At 39.2% G+C, this 15,901-nt stretch overlaps 1 protein-coding gene across 8 annotated transcripts in view; it reads left to right on the top strand.

Annotated features, from left to right (window-relative positions):
- The window catches only part of CENPJ (centromere protein J), a 59,601-nt gene that overhangs the window by 34,270 nt on the left and 9,430 nt on the right, over positions 1-15,901 (top strand). For 7 of the 8 annotated variants that reach the window (XM_058690638.1, XM_058690646.1, XM_058690661.1 and 4 more), the window contains 2 exons: positions 3,203-3,445; positions 7,214-7,298. In XM_058690638.1, coding sequence (XP_058546621.1) covers positions 3,203-3,445; positions 7,214-7,298 — 328 coding nt within the window. The remainder of the gene's footprint in view (positions 1-3,202; positions 3,446-7,213; positions 7,299-15,901) is intronic. The other variant, XM_058690669.1, reaches the window with a different exon arrangement.

Consider the following 15,901-nt stretch of genomic DNA (forward strand, 5'->3'; position numbering starts at 1 on the left):
TCAGCCCAGAGCCTGACGCGGGGCTCGAACTCACGGACCGTGAGATCGTGACCTGGCTGAAGTCGGACGCTTAACCGACTGCGCCACCCAGGCGCCCCAGTTAGCTTGTCTTTGATGTTTCTCATAGCTTTCGGGCCTCTTTTCCCCCAGTTATTAATACTTGCAAACTCTTAACTATTTATTTATTTATGAAAAGCCAAAAAGTTTTCTTCTGTATATTACTGTCCAATTTTCCCAGCACTGTTTGTTGTTTTTTTTTCATTGGATATTCTGTCCTGCTTTGTCAAAGATTAGTTGGCCATACGTTTGTGGGTCCATTTCTGGGTTCTCTATTCTGTTCCATTGATCTATATGTCTGTTTTTGTGCCAGTACCATACTGTCTTGATGACTACAGCTTTGTAATACAGCTTGAAGTCCAGAATTGTGATGCCTCCCACTTTGCTTTTCTTTTTCAGGATTGCTTTGGCTATTTGGGGTCTTTTGTGGCTCCATACAAATTTTAGGATTATTTGTTCTAGTTCTGTGAAAAATTCTGGTAGTATTTTGATAGGGGTTGCATTGAATGTGTAGGTTGCTTTGGGTAGTATAGACATTTTAACAATGTTTGTTATTCCAATCCATGAGCATGGAATGTTCTTCCACTTCTTTGTGTTGTCTTTAACTTCTTTCATAAGTGTTCTGTAGGTTTCAAATCTTTGATTAGGTTTATTCTTAGGTATCTTACAGTTTTTGGTGCTATTGCAAATGGGATCGCTTCCTTGATTTCTTTTTCTTCTCCTTCATTATTGGTGTATAAAAAGGCAACAGATTTCTGTATGTTGATTTTTATATCCTGTTACTTTGCAGAATTCATGTATTAGTTCTGGCAATTTTTTGGTGGAGTATTTTGGGTTTTCTACATAGAGTAACATGTTGTCTGCGAATAATGATTGTTTGACTTCTTCCTTGTTGATTTGGATGCCTTTTGTTTCTTTTCATTGTTTGATTGCTGAGACTAAGACTTCCAGTACTGTGTTTAAATAGAAATGGTGAGAGTGGACATCCCCGTCTTGTTCCTGACTGTAGAGGCAAAGCTCTCAGTTTTTCCCCATTGAGGAGGATATTAGCTGTGGGTCTTTCATATATGGCCTTTATGATTTTGAGGTATGTTCCCTCTATTCCTACTTTTTTGAGTGTTTTTGTTAAGAATGGGTCCTTTATTCTGTCAAATGTTTTTTGTGCATCAATTGAGAGGATCATATGGCTCTTGTACTTTTCTTTTATTAATGTGGTGTATCATGGTGATGGATTTGTGAATATTGAACCACCCCTACAGCCCAGGAATAAATCCCACTTGATCGTGGTGAATAATTCTTTTAATGTACTGTTGGATTAGATTTGCTAATATCTAGTTGAGAATTTTTACATCCAGATTCATCAGGGGTGTTGGCCTGTAATTCTCCTTTTTAGTGTGGTCGTGGTCTGGTTTTGGAATCAGGTAATGCTGGCCTCATAGATTGAGTTTAGAAGTTTTCCTTCCATTTCTGTTTTGTGGAACAGTTTGACGAGAATATATATTAACTTTTCTTTAAATGTCTGGTAGAATTCCCTTGGGAAGCCATTTGGCCCAGGACTACTCTTGTTTGTTCGGAGATTTTTGATTACTGTTTCAATTTCTTTGCTGGTTATAGGTCTGCTCACATTTTCTATTTCTTCCTGTTTCAGTTTTGGTAGTTTGTATGTTTCTAGGAATTTGTCCATTTCTTCTAGATTGCCCAGTTTTTGGCATATAATTTTTCATAATATTCTCTTACAGTTGTCTGTATTTCTGTGGTGTTGTTTGTGATCTGTTTCATTCATGATTTTATTTGTTTTGGTCCTTTCTTTTTTCCTTTTGATAAGTCTGCCTAGGGGTTTATCAATTTTATTAATTCTTTCAAAGAACCAGCTCTTAGTTTCATTGATCTGTTCTGCTGGGTTTTGTTGTTTTAATATCATTTATTTCTGCTCTATTCTTTATTATTTCCCATCTTCTGCTGGCTTTAGACTTTATTTGCTGCTCCTTTTCTAGATCCTTTAGGTGTAGGGTTAGGTCGTGTATTTGGGACTTTTCTTGCTTCTTGAGGTAGGCCTGGATTGCAATATACTTTTCTCTTAGGACTGCCATTGCTGCATCCCAAAGGTTTTGGACTGTCATGTTTTCATTTTCATTTGCTGCCATGTACTTTTTTTTTTTTTTTTTCAATGTTTTTTATTTATTTTTGGGACAGAGAGAGACAGAGCATGAACGGGGGAGGGGCAGAGAGAGAGGGAGACACAGAATCGGAAACAGGCTCCAGGCTCCGAGCCATCAGCCCAGAGCCTGACGCGGGGCTTGAACTCACGGACCGCGAGATCGTGACCTGGCTGAAGTCGGACGCTTAACCGACTGCGCCACCCAGGCACCCTTGCCATGTACTTTTTTATTTCATCTTTTTATATCAAGTTTTGCATGCGTATTAATGAGCTCCTTAAGGCTCCTCACTGCCTTCAGGTGAGTTCTCAGGTGGTGGGCAAGGAGATCTTGCTTCTGCTCATGTTCCTTGCCTCAGCTTTCAGGCACTCCCCATATCATGCACCCACATAAGCCATGTAGGTGATGAATTTTTCCTTAGTTTTGACATTGGTCTTGATTTTTATTTGTACAGTTGCAAATTGCTTCTAGACATTTCTAGGAGTTTCTTCACAAATGTCATTTAGTCCATCTGAAATAGATCAGTTTCTTAAAACCCATTTCTTCTAATGAATCTGAAACAGAATCTGCTTTCAGGGCTGGTGGTTTTGACTTTGAATGTTTTATTCATCCCTTTACCTCAGCTCTTCATTCAATTAGTCATGATTCCTGTTAATTTTTTCTTTACCAGATAATCTCCCATTTGTCTTTCTTTCTATTTCAATTAATAGCTTAGTGTAGACCTTTATTACCTCATGGCAGTGTTATTGCAGTGAACTCCTTAGTAGTGCCTTCCTTCTTCTGGAATCAGTTTTGTTGATGGTATGGGGTGAGTCTTTACCCTGAACTCCATTCCCTTGTCATGAAAAACTTGATGTTTTTGAAATGTGATTGACCAAGCCTTCCCTTTCTGCTGCCTGTGCTATGGCAGCACTTATGTTTTGATGATGTATCTCTTTTCTTTTATTGCATTATTCTAGTAATTTTTTGTTGTTGTTTTGTTTTGAGAGGCTTTGAAACAGCAGATAGCAGATTTACAGGAAGATTTGAAAAGAAAGGAAGCAAAATGGTCAAGCACACATGGCCGTCTTAGAAGCCAAATAGAAATGTTGGTCAGAGAGAACACAGACCTCAGGGAAGAAATAAAAGTGATGGAAAGATTCCGATTAGACGCCTGGAAGAAAGCAGAAGCTACAGAGAGCAACATAAGGATGGGTCCGTGTGTGACTGCCACAAAAAAAGATGGATCCATGGTAGGTTTGGAGCCAGTTTCGTCAAGTCAGGGAGATATTAAATATTTGAGCCTTCAAACTTATAGAGCTGGAGCAGAGGAAGTGGGGAGAATGGTAGGGGATGTGATCAGAGATGGATAGAGGGAGGTGGGACAGAGTTCATTAGGCCTTAGTTGATTCCTGTAAGCACTTGGGTGTTTCCTCTGAGTGAGAAGTGGAGCTATGGAGGGCTATGGTTGAAGAGGGGGCCTGATCCTTTATTTTAGTAAGGTCACTCTGTCTGCTGCTGACTGTAGACTGAATGGGGAGGAGAAGGTTATAGGCATGATTGGGAATGCCAGTTAGGAGATTGTTACTGTTATTCACACCACAGATGAGAGGGGAGGGGCTTTAGACTGGAAGAGCAGCAGTGGAGGGCTGAGAAGTGTATAGGATTTGTTGATAAGCTGGATATTGGGTGTGACAGCAAGGAAGGAGTCAAGAATGGCTTCCAGTAGGGTTCCTGGGTGGCTCAGTTGGTTCAGCATCTGACTTTTGGTTTTGGCTCAGGTCATGATCTCACAGTTTCATGAGTTCTAACCCTCCATCAGGCTCTCTGCTGACAGTGCAAAGCCTGCTTAGGATTCTCTTTCTCTCTCTCTTCTCTCTCTCTGCCCCTCACCCACTCATGCGGTCTCTTTCTCTCTCAAAAATAAATAAACTTAAAAAAAAAATGGCTTCCAAGTGTAGCGTAGTGATTTGGCATAATAGAGTTTCCATTTATTGTAAGAGACCACAAGAAAAGAGCATGTATTTCTTGGGAGCGTGGATATTAGGATCTCAGGTTTAGATGGGTAAATTTGAAATGCCTATTAGCCCTCAGGTTGAGATGTTGTCTGGGAAGTTATGTACATAGCAGGAGAAGGTCAGATTGGAGCTAAAAGTTTAGGGGTCATCAGGATGTGTGGTAAAGCTTTGGGCTGGCGGAGTTCACCAAAGCTGAAAGTGTGGGTAGTAAAGAGATCCACATACTGAGCCAGAGTGTGAGAAGACGGGGGGAGGAAAATTGACAACCAGAGGATGGAGTTAAGGAAGCCAGTGTGGTGTCCTGAGAGCGAAGTAAAGAAAGTACTTCCCAGAGGAGAGAGTGGCCAGCGATGTCAAAGGTTGCTGCTAAGTTAGATGAGGGCTGAAAATTGGTCATTGGATTTACCACATAGGAATGTGTTGAAAGTAAAAGCCTGACTAGATAAGAGAGAATGAGAAGTTTCAGACAGAGAATAAGAACTTCCTGGAGAGATTTTGCAGTGAATGGAAAGAGAAGGGGTAGTGGCTGTAGGAAAGGTTTTTTTGTTTTTGTTTTGTTTGTTTTAATGGGAAAATTAACAAGTGTTTCTGTATTGACAGAATTGATTCAGTAAAGAGGAAAATGCTGATGCAGGAGAAGGTGGGAAGAAATTGTTGGAGCAATGTTCATAAATGAGAGAAGGGGGGATTTAGGGAATGAAGGGAGGGTCTGGCCTTGGCCAGGAGCATGGACAGCATGTGCCTGGTAGCAGAAGGTTGAAGGTGTGGAACCCAGGCTCAATGTGTGGTACCTGTTGGTAGGAAGCTCCCTCCTAATGTTAGTATTGTCAGTGAAGTGAAAGCTTGGTCGTCAGCTGAGAGTGAAGATGTAGGAGGTTTGGGGAGATGAGAGAAGGAGAGTGAAAGGCAAAGGAACTAGGGAAGTGTAGTCTGGTTCCTGGACTGCTTTGGGAGCCTATGTAGGTTAGAGATCATATATTTCAGGTGAGAGTTGTTTGCATTATTTTCTTGTTCAGCATTTTGGTTGTAAGGTGGTGGAGAGTTATATTTTAGAAGAGGTGTGGTCATCCAGGTGAATACCACAAAGTGAGTTGAGGGCATGGAGGCAACAGTATATGCAACCAGAGTCACTGTGGTGAAACTTGGTTTAAGCTGCATAAGACCATAAGGTTTTGAGGGACATAGAAAATCTACATGGATTAATGAATTGTAGGACCCTGTACAGTTGGTGGAGTTAGGGTGTTAGAGGAATGAGCTAGATATAGCAGTCAGAAGAAAGTGGGGTTCTCCCCACCTCCCCAAACCTTTTATTATAACAGCTTCCCCAAATAGAGACATTTGAAAGAACAATAGGATGACCACCTGAAGAGTCACCTAGATTCAGTCACTGTTCATATTTAACCACTTGTGTGTATGTGTTTTGCTGTACCATGTGAAGCTAATTGCAGAAATCATGGCATCTTACCCCTGGATACTATAGCATTTTATTAAATGGCATTGGCTTTTTCAGTAGACCAGGCTAATGATTTTGTAGAATTCCCCACATTCTGGATTCAAAGGCTTTGAAAATGAGATGTTTGCTGTTATTGGTAATTGCACATATTGATAATGACCAGTTGTAGAGTTTGTCCATTGGTGTCCATGGCTGAGGGAGGATAGAGTAGGTTGGGAAACTGAAGCTAAGGCAGTGGAGTTATCTCCTGGCAAGGTGAGTACGTGTTGGGTGAGTTGTGGACATGAGACACAGAACTAGGACAGGGGTGGTTAGGCAGGAGAGAGATTTGGTTGGAATCAGTGATGGGGAGCAAGGAAGACCTACCTGTACCCTGCCTCTAAACCTAGGGGTGTAAATTCTGAGGGTGAGAAATTTCCATCCCTAGAAGGAGGCAGTGGTGAGCCATCTTAGTAAGGAGCTAGGGCTCAAAGTGGAGCAAGATGGTTGGGAAGTGTTCACAGGAGAGGTAGAGATAAGGGGGTTTTGCTGATGTTGAGGAGTAACTAACTGCCCTCTTCTCTGGCTAATCTGGCAACAGTTACAGAAGACTTTCATTTTATGTTGTCTGTTATGCCCTCACTTGAAGAATGAATATACAGTTGACCCTTGAGCAACATGGGTTTGAGTTGTGTGGGTCCACTTGCACACAATTTTTCAATAAATACGGTACAGCACTGTAAATATATTTTCTCTTCCATACAATTTTTTTTCATTTTTTAAATTTAAAAAAAGTTTTATTTATTTTAAACATTTTATATATTTTTGAGAGAGTGCAAGCAGGGGTGGGACAGAGAGAGAGTGGGACAACTGCGTTGACACCTGCGAGCCTGGCGTGGGGCTTCAACTCATGAACCAGGAGATCAGTACCTGAGCCGAAGTCGAAGGCTCAACCGACTGAGCCACTCAGGTGCCCCTGAGTGTATGACTTTCTTAATAACATTTTCTTTTCTCTAGCTAACTTTATTGTAAGAATACAATACATAGGGCACATGGGTGGCTCACTCAGTTAAGCGTCTGACTCTTAATCTCAGGGTTGAGTTCAAGCCCTGCACTGGGCTCCACACTGGGTGTGGTGCCTACTTAAAAAAAAAAAGAATATGGTGTATAATACATATGACATAAAAATATGTGCTAATCTGTTTATATTGTTAGTGAGGCTTCTTGTCAACAGTAGGCTATTAGTAGTCAAATTTTGAGGTAGTCCAAAGTTGTACATGGATTTTCAACTTCTTCGGGGATCAGTGCCCCTAACCCCCACAGCGTTGTTCAGGGCCATCTGTTTTTCCAAAGGTGGGGTGTGTGTGTGTGTGTGTGTGTGTGTGTGTGTGTGTGTGTGTGTAGTACATTCATAAATAATAGCTTGTTCACTCTGACCTGTAGTGATGATAAATGAAAACAACATAAACAAACTTAAGCCATTCTCCTTGCAAGCTGAGTTTTAGTTTCATTCATTGTACTAATATGTAGACAAGTACTAATTTTATATTCAAAATTATCTCATACTATAGAATTCATCAGTTCGATTACAAAAGAGTCAGATTTCTTCAGGAACCCAGGTAGAAAAATACAAGAAAAACCATTTGCCGACACAAGGTAAGAAGTTGCATGATATTTTTACAAAATATATTAGGAATTTAAAGAATAGAGAATTTACACCTAATGTAAGAAGTAAAACATTGTAAAATATCATTGAAGCCCCTATGTATTCTCCCCAACTTCCACCCTGACAACATTCCTTTGCTTGTTTTTCATTCTTTTACCACATTATGTCTATAAATCAATATAGTATTGTTTCTATGTATCCCTCTACAATTTGCTTTTTTCTCTCAATATTTTGATGCCCACATTAATACATATAAAACTCTAGTTTGTTGATTTTAATAGCTATACAGATTCCATGTATATTTGCACAATTGAGTTTTCCTGTTGATGGACTTCATGTTTTCTCCCAGTTTGTCAATAGAATGAATAAGGCTGAAGAAAATATCTGTCATGTGAGTTTCTCCAGGATACATATCAAGAGTAGGATGCTGGGTCATACCAGGTTTGTGCTACTGGAGGAGATTTTCCCTTTGCTCTGCAAAGTGGCTTTGCCAGTTTTTTTACTGTCAGCAGAGTATGTGTGCCTACCAACCCTTGACCTGGTCGGACTTTAAGACTGTGGCCAGTCAGATGGGCATGAAATGGTGGGTTAGTGTAATTTTAATATGCATTTCTCTGATTCCTGGTAAGGTCATGTGAGCATCTTTTTGTATATTTAATGGGCATTTGGGTTTCCTCTTTTGTTTATTGCCTGTTCATTTCTTTTGCCCATTTAAAACTTTTTAGGGAGTGGCTTCTCTTTATTGAAGTTATTCTGCGTACCAATCCTTTCTCAGTTACAAACACTGCCACGATCTTTTCCCAGTCTGGGTTTAGCTTTCGGTTTGTGTTTTTTATATACATGTTTTTCCTTTTAATATGGAATTTATCCATCTTTTTTTATGACTTTAAGAAATCCTTCTCAATCCTTAGGTCACAAATATATATTTTCTCTCATTAACTTTTGTTTTCACAACTAGATTTTTCATTTACCAGGAATTTTTAGAAATTATTTTCATGAATTGAATTTATAAAAGTGGATATAACATATGCAGCTTGATGGTTGTAAAGGAAATACTTGGATAAATACCAGCAAGATAAAGAGAGTAACAGCACCCCAGAGCTCTCACCTCCATGATCATATTATATTCCCTATCTGTGTAGTTTCTACTCTTATAAGTGCAGTCCTACAAAAATGCTTTTTGAACTTTCTGAATAGTTATACTGTATGTATTCTGTTGTCTTTTACTGTACATTGTTTTTGAGAGTCATGTTGATCTGCAACTCTAGTTCACTAATTTTCCTGCAAGGCAGTTTGAATGTTTATGAATATATTAAAATTAACCTGTTGATGGTTAAATTTTTTTTAAGTTTGGGATGTTAAACAATGATGCTGTGAACATTCGTAAATGTCTCTGGTTACATTCATTTCTCTAGGGCACATACTGCAATTACTGGGTAATCAGTAAGAATATCTTTAACACTCATAGATTTTGCCAAGACATTTTCCAAAATGATTTTACTGCCTAACCAGCAAAGTAATGTAAGTGCTTGCACTGCTCCACACCTTGTTGATACTTGGTATTGTCAGACTTCAATTTTTGCCAGTCTGGTACGGATGAAAACTATCTCATCATAGTTTTGATTTGCATTACTGGGATTACTAAATATGTTAAATACCATTGCCTATGTTTATTACCTATTTAGATTCCCTCTATGAGAAAATTGATCAGGTCTTTTACTCATTCTGTGGTGTTGTCTTTTTTGTTATTGGTTTGTGGGGGGATTTCCCCTCCCTCCGTTGTAATCATTTAAGAGTTACACACATTGCAAATATCTTCTTCCAGTCTGTGGCCTGCCTTTTTACTCTTTATGATATCTTCTGGTGAACCAAAACTCTTTTCCTTTTTTTAATTGAAAATGTATTTGACATACAACATTGTATAAATTTAAGGTATATAATAATGTTGATATATGTATCTATATATTATTATTGCCAGTGTAGTGATAATTAATACCTCTATCATATCACATAATTATATCTTTAAAAAAAGTTTTTTAACGTTCATTTATTTATGAGAGAGCATGAGCAGGGGAGGGGCAGAGAGAGAGGGAGACACAGAATCCATAGCAGGCTCTAGGCCCTGAGCTGTCAGCAAAGAGCCTGATGTGGGGCTCGAACCCACCAACCATGAGATCATGACCTGAGCCGAAGTTGGATGCTTAACCGACTGAGCCACCCAGGCACACCTAGTTATTATGTCTTTTTAATGGTTGAAGAGTTTAAGATCTAGTTTCTTAGCCAAATTGTTCATTATAATACAATATTACCTATATTCACTATACTGTTCTAGGACTTATTTACTACTTGTTGCAAGTTTGTACCTTTGAACAACATCTCCCCTATCCCCCAAACTCCCCCTCCCTGGTAACCATGGTTTCACTCTTGTTTTACAAGTTTGGCTTCTTTAGATTCCACTTGTAAGTGGTATCATACAATATTTGTCTGTCTCTGTCTGGCTTATCTCACTTAGCATAATGTCCCCAAGGTGCATCCATGTTATTGCAAATAGCAGTATATCTTTCTTTCTCATGGCAAAATAATATTCTGTTGTGTATCTATATCACATCTTTATTCATACACTGAGGGGCACTTAGGTTGTTTCCATATCTTGGCTATCGTGAGTAATGCTGCAGTAAACATAGGCTTCAATATCCTGTTTTTATTTCCTTTGAGTATGTACTCAGAAGTGGCATTGCTGGATCATATGGTAGATCTATTTTTGTTTTTTTGAGGAACTTCCATAGTGGATGAACCAGTTTATATGCCCACCAACAGTGCATAAGGATTTCCTTTTCTCCACATCCTTGCTAATACTTGTTACCTCTTGTCTTCTTGATGATAGCTTTTCTGGCAAGTGTGAAGTGATATCTTGTGGTTTTGATTTGCAGTTCCTAGATGATTAGTGAAGTTGAACATCTTTTCATGTACTGTTGGTCATTTGTACGTCTTCTTTGGAAAAATGCTTATTTAATTCCTTTGCCCATTTTTCAGTTACATTATTTTGTTATTGAGTTATATGAGTTTTTCTGTATTTTGGATATTAACTCTGCAAAAGTTTTCTCCCATTCTGTGTGTTGCCTTTTCATTTTGTCAATTGTTTCTTTTGTTGTGCAGAAGCTTTTGATTTTTGATTTGTTGATTTTTGCTTTTGTTGCTTGTGCTTATGGTGTCATACCCAAGAAATCATTGCCAAGACCAATGTCAAGGGATTACTTCCGTGTTCTCCTCTAGAAGTTTTATGGTATCTGGTTTTATGTTTAAGTCTTTTTTTTTTTTTTTTTTTTTTTTTTTTAAGGTTTATTTTATTTTTCAGACAGAGAGAGACACAGCATGAACGGGGGAGGGGCAGAGAGAGAGGGATACACAGAATCGGAAGCAGGCTCCAGGCTCTGAGCCGTCAGCCCAGAGCCCGATGCGGGGCGTGAACCCGCGGACCGCGAGATCGTGACCTGAGCCGAAGTCGGACGCTTAACCGACTGAGCCACCCAGGCGCCCCTATGTTTAAGTCTTTAATCCATTTCAAATTAATTTTATGAGTGGTCTAAAAAGAGATCCAATTTTACTTTTCTGCACGTGTTCAGTTTTCACATCATTGGTTGAAGAGACTATCTTTCCTCGTTGAGTGTTCTTGGCTCCTTTGTTGAATATTAACTGATAGTATATGTGAGGGTTTAATTCTGGGCTTTCTGTTCTATTCCATGGGTCTGTGTGTCCTTTTTTATGCCAGTACCATACTGTTTTAATTACTCTAGTTTAGTAGTATAGTTTGAAACCAGCAATTGTGATGCCTCCAGCTTTGTTCTTTTTTCTTAGGATTGCTTTGGCTATTTGGGGTCTTCTGTGGTTCTATACAAATTTTAGCATTCTTTGTTTTGTGAAAAATGTCTTTGGTATTTTGATGGGATTGCACTGAATCTGTAGATTGCTTTGGGTAATATGAACATTTGAATTCTTCCCGGAAGCATAATGTATCTTTCCATTTATTTGTGTCATCTTCAATTTCTTTTATCAGTCTTACAGTTTTCAGACTATAGGTCTTTCACCTCCTTGGATAAATTTATTCCTAGATATTTTATTCTTGTTGATGTAACATGGAATTGTTTTTCTTAAATTTCTCTTTCTGATAGCTTGTTATTAGTGGATAGAAATTCAGCTAGTTTCTTTGTTAATTTTTGTATCCTATAACTTCACAACAACATTTATTAGTTCTAATAGATTTTTTGGTTGAGTCTTTAGGGTTTTCTATATTTAGTACATCATCTGCAAATAGTGAAACTTTTGCTTCTAATTCAAATTGGATAAATTTGGATGCTTTTTATTTTTCTTGCCTAATGGCTGTGGCTAGGACTTCCAATTTTATGTTGAATAAAAGTGGTAAAAGTAGGCATCTTTGTCTTTTTCCTAATCTCCAAAGAAAAGCTTTTAGCTTTTCACCGAGTGATAGTTATTTAGTGTTCTTTTCCTTTAACCTTTATACTATAGTTAAGTGGTTAATATACCATCTTATTGTAGATTTGGAGTTTTCTGTATTTGATTATAAATTTTTCTTTCTTTTTTTTTTTAATTTTTTTATTACGTTTCTTTATTTTTGAGAGGCAGAGAGACAGAGCATGAGCAGGGGAGGGGCAGAGGGAGAGAGGGAGGCACAGAATCGGAAGCAGGCTCCAGGCTCTGAGCTGTCAGCACAGAGCCCGATGCGGGGCTCGAACCCACGAACTGTGAGATCATGACCTGAGCCAAAGTCGGACGCTCAACTGACTGAGCCACCCAAGCGCCCCTGATTATAAATTTTTCATCTTTACCATTGTGTTGTTTGCTTTTACATGTTTTCATGATGCTGATTAGCATCTTTTTGTTTCAGCTTGAAGAGTTGTTTTCAGCATTTCTTGCACAGCAGGTGATTAAACTCCCTCTGCTTTTGTTTATCTGAGAAAGCCTTTATTTCTCCTTCATATCTGAAGGATAATTTTCCTGGATATAATATTCTTGGCTGGCAATTTTTATCTTTCATCACTTTGAGTATGTCATTCCACTGTCTCCAGGCCTATAGAGTTTCTGCTGAGAAATCCACTGGTAGCCTCATTTGGTTTGTCTTGGGGTTTTTTTGTGGGGGGGGGGGGGGGGGTTGTATGTTACCTTTTTTTTTTTTTTTTTCTCCTGGCTGCCTTTAAGATTCTTCTTTGTGATTAATTTTTGACAGTTTCATTATAATGTATCTTGGAGAAGGTCTTGCATTAAGGTAATAGGGTGTCCTATTAGTTTCATGGACTTGTTTGTTCAAGTTCTTGCCCACGTTTGACAGGTTCTCAGCTATTATTTCTGTATTTTATTTTTTAAAGTTTATTCATTTATTATTTCTGAGAGAGAGAGAGAGAGAGAGAGAGAGCGAGAGCGAGCAAGCACAAGTGGGGGAAGGGCACAGAGACAGGGAGACTCAGAATCTGAAGCAGGCTCCAGGCTCTGACCTGTCAGTACAGAGCCTGATGTGGGGCTTGAACTCACAAACAATGAGATCATGACCTGAGCCAAGATTGGATGCTTAACCAACTGAGCCACCCAGGCGCTCCTCAGCTATGATTTCTTTAAATAAACTCTCTGTCCCTTTTCTTCTCTTCTTGTGGAACCCCAATTCTTCCAATATTTGGCTCTCTGGTGGAATCTCATAGCTCTTGTTGGTTTTCCTCACTCTTAATCTTAGTTCCTATGCCTCTTCTGTTGTTATTTCTATATTCCTGTACTCCAAGTCACTTATTTTCTCTTCCATGTGTTCTGCTCTGCTACAGATGCTTTCTATTGCATCTTCATCTCATTTGTTGAATTCTTCAGGTCCAGAATTTGTTTGGTTCTTGTTTATAATTTCAGTCTGTTTTGTAAAGAAATCCTGTTCATTAATTTTGTTCCATGACATCATGGAATTGTCTTTGAGTTTTCTTGTAACTTGTTGAATTTCTTCACGAGAGCAATTTTGAATTCTTTATCAGATGTGGTATTTCATGCCTTTGAGTTTTGTTGCTAGAGACCTATTAGTTTCTTTTTGTGATGCCATGTTTCCTTAATTTTTTATACTGTTTGTAGCTATGGACTTCTGCTTTCCCATTTGAAATAGCAGATACCTTCTTAGTTTTTATGATTTCTTTGGTTTTTATAGTTCACCAGTCTAGCTGTTAGAAACCATTCTTCTGTATTCCAGAAGGTGGTAAAATGGCCCAAATTTGTAGTTATTCCCCTGCTCACCAACTGTGGCCTATTTTCTGAACATGCTCCCTGTTTACTGAATCTTGCTCTTTGGTTGTAGTTGGGAGGGCACATAAGGAGCTGGTAGCAGAGTTAGGAGAGGTGTGGGTTTAGCACTTGGGCTTTGGGGGTGCCTGTGGGCCTGAGGGAAGATCCTCGAGTGGGGTACTACCAGAGGCTTGTGGGTGGACTTCATGTTGAAGTGCTGAAGCAGACAGCAGGAACAACATTCCTGTAATGACCTTTGATATTCTAGTATGCTTCCTTCCCTTTCTCTTTCCTTCTCCAAGTCATGGGGGTCTCTCCTCAGAGATCTGGGTGCTGTTGGAGACAGTTGTTTCTTTAGCCACAACCCATGTAACTGGCCTAGCTGGGCAGTCATTTGTTGCTTTTGCTTTGCTATCACTTCCTTTGGAGAGGTTGTTACTGCCACTGCCAAACAACAGCGTGCTGTATCTCCCTGGGGAGGGGAGCAGCTCTGGCAAGTTCCTCCCTCTCTGCATCCAAACTCATTGGATGCACTCATTGGATCACTGTCCTTTTCCAGTGGCATGTTGGAATCTCCCCTCAGGGTGGACTAGACTTCTGCAAATTCTCTTTTGTCTGTGGGTATCCACCAAGGTTTGTGCTCTCTGGGTTTCTTTTCCAGTCATGGTGAATGGGGACAGGGCAGGTTCACTAACTCCCTTGGATTGCATCCCTTACTGAGGTCCTATTTTTGGATGCCCAGGTGGGCAGGAAACCTCCCAGATCCCTTGGTGTGAGGTGCTGAGGTACTTTCATTTGGTTATAGATGTCTAATTAGTTGTTTAAAAAAGGGAAGGAAAAAAGGAATGACTTATACTGCCATGATGCTTGATGGTACCTTATAGTTCCCCACAATTCCCAAGATTCTTACTTAATGTTGTTGAATTTCAGTTTTTTTACTTTACGGGTGGTGCCTCTTAAGTCTTCCCTATCTTGCGGTCATAAACCTATCCTCCTATATTGTCTATATCTAGCTATTCCAGCACTGTTTATTAAATAATTTAATCTGTCCCAACTTTTATAAGATATGTAATTTTATAAGGTATGTTTATACTCAAAGTAGTGAACACAGACTCAGGAGTCAGAGCTCCATGCTCCTGCTCATGTGTCCTGGTCCTCTCAGTGGGTCTCTGCTTAGAGGCTTCCAGTTTCTGCTCATGAACAGCTTGAGAGAAGAATTAAGCTCCATAGGATTGAATCCTGGTTTGCTTTATTAGCTGACAACTTTGGCACGTTATTTAACCTCAGCCTCGTTTTCCTTACCTCTAAAATGGGGATATTAGTCTTTTCTATGGAGGATGGTTAAAACATTTAGGAGTGAGGTCCAACAGAGCTTACTTTGCACATGTAAGTAAGGTGCAGGCAATTGTTCTTCGTTTATCACATCAAAACAGAGCATTCCTCTCGTCCCCAGAACCATCTACCATCTACCCGTTTGCCCAAGCCAAAATGCAGTCCCAGGGATCTCTAAACTAATCCTTCTGATGTTGATAGTTTCTGAATCGATTAAGTAGGTTGAACCATATGAAACCCAGCTCTTTGGAACCTATCAGTGATTTAACACAGTGCAGTCAGAACATTTCTGTCTCCCTGAGTACTGCACAAGCCTTCTCAGATGCCTGCCAACTGCCTGAATGGACTCTGCTTCTGTTCTTTAGTGTGCTCTCTGTGTAGCATCTAGTGGCACGTACTTGAAACAAACTTGCAAATTTTGGGCATGGCTTTTTTGTTTTTTTTTTTAATATGAAATTTAATGTCACATTGTTTTCCATACAACACCCAGTGCTCATCCCAACAGGTGCCCTCCTCAATGCCCATCACCCACCCTCCCCTTGGGCATCTTTTTAATATGGCCCTTTGGCACATAGGAAAAAAATATTAGAATGTCAGTATATTTTTTAAAATTCACCTTAATTTGTTGGTGAGTGTGTGTATATGTGTATACACTTATTCTATAACGTATGTATTACTAATATAGTATATGATTGGTGTGCTGGTCATAACCTAAACAGTTTAAACCACAGCAATTAGGTCTGGATTTTAATAATTTTTTATTTTGTCAAGCAAAATTCGAGATGTATTCTTGGATGCCTCTATTATATCTACCCTACATCTAACCTCTAACTAAAGTCCTTGTGATTAGCTCCAAAATACCTTTGGATTCATCTGTTAGGTTAGTTGAGCACCTGTCTGTTCCTCCAGATTGTAAATTCTCAGAAATTGGGTACTGTCCTTGTCTTTCTTGGGTCACACTGGACTTAAGTGCCTGAATAAATATTTGAAGTTCTAT

This window comes from Neofelis nebulosa, chromosome 1, assembly GCF_028018385.1.
Source record: "Neofelis nebulosa isolate mNeoNeb1 chromosome 1, mNeoNeb1.pri, whole genome shotgun sequence".
Classification (NCBI taxonomy): Eukaryota; Metazoa; Chordata; class Mammalia; order Carnivora; family Felidae; genus Neofelis; species Neofelis nebulosa.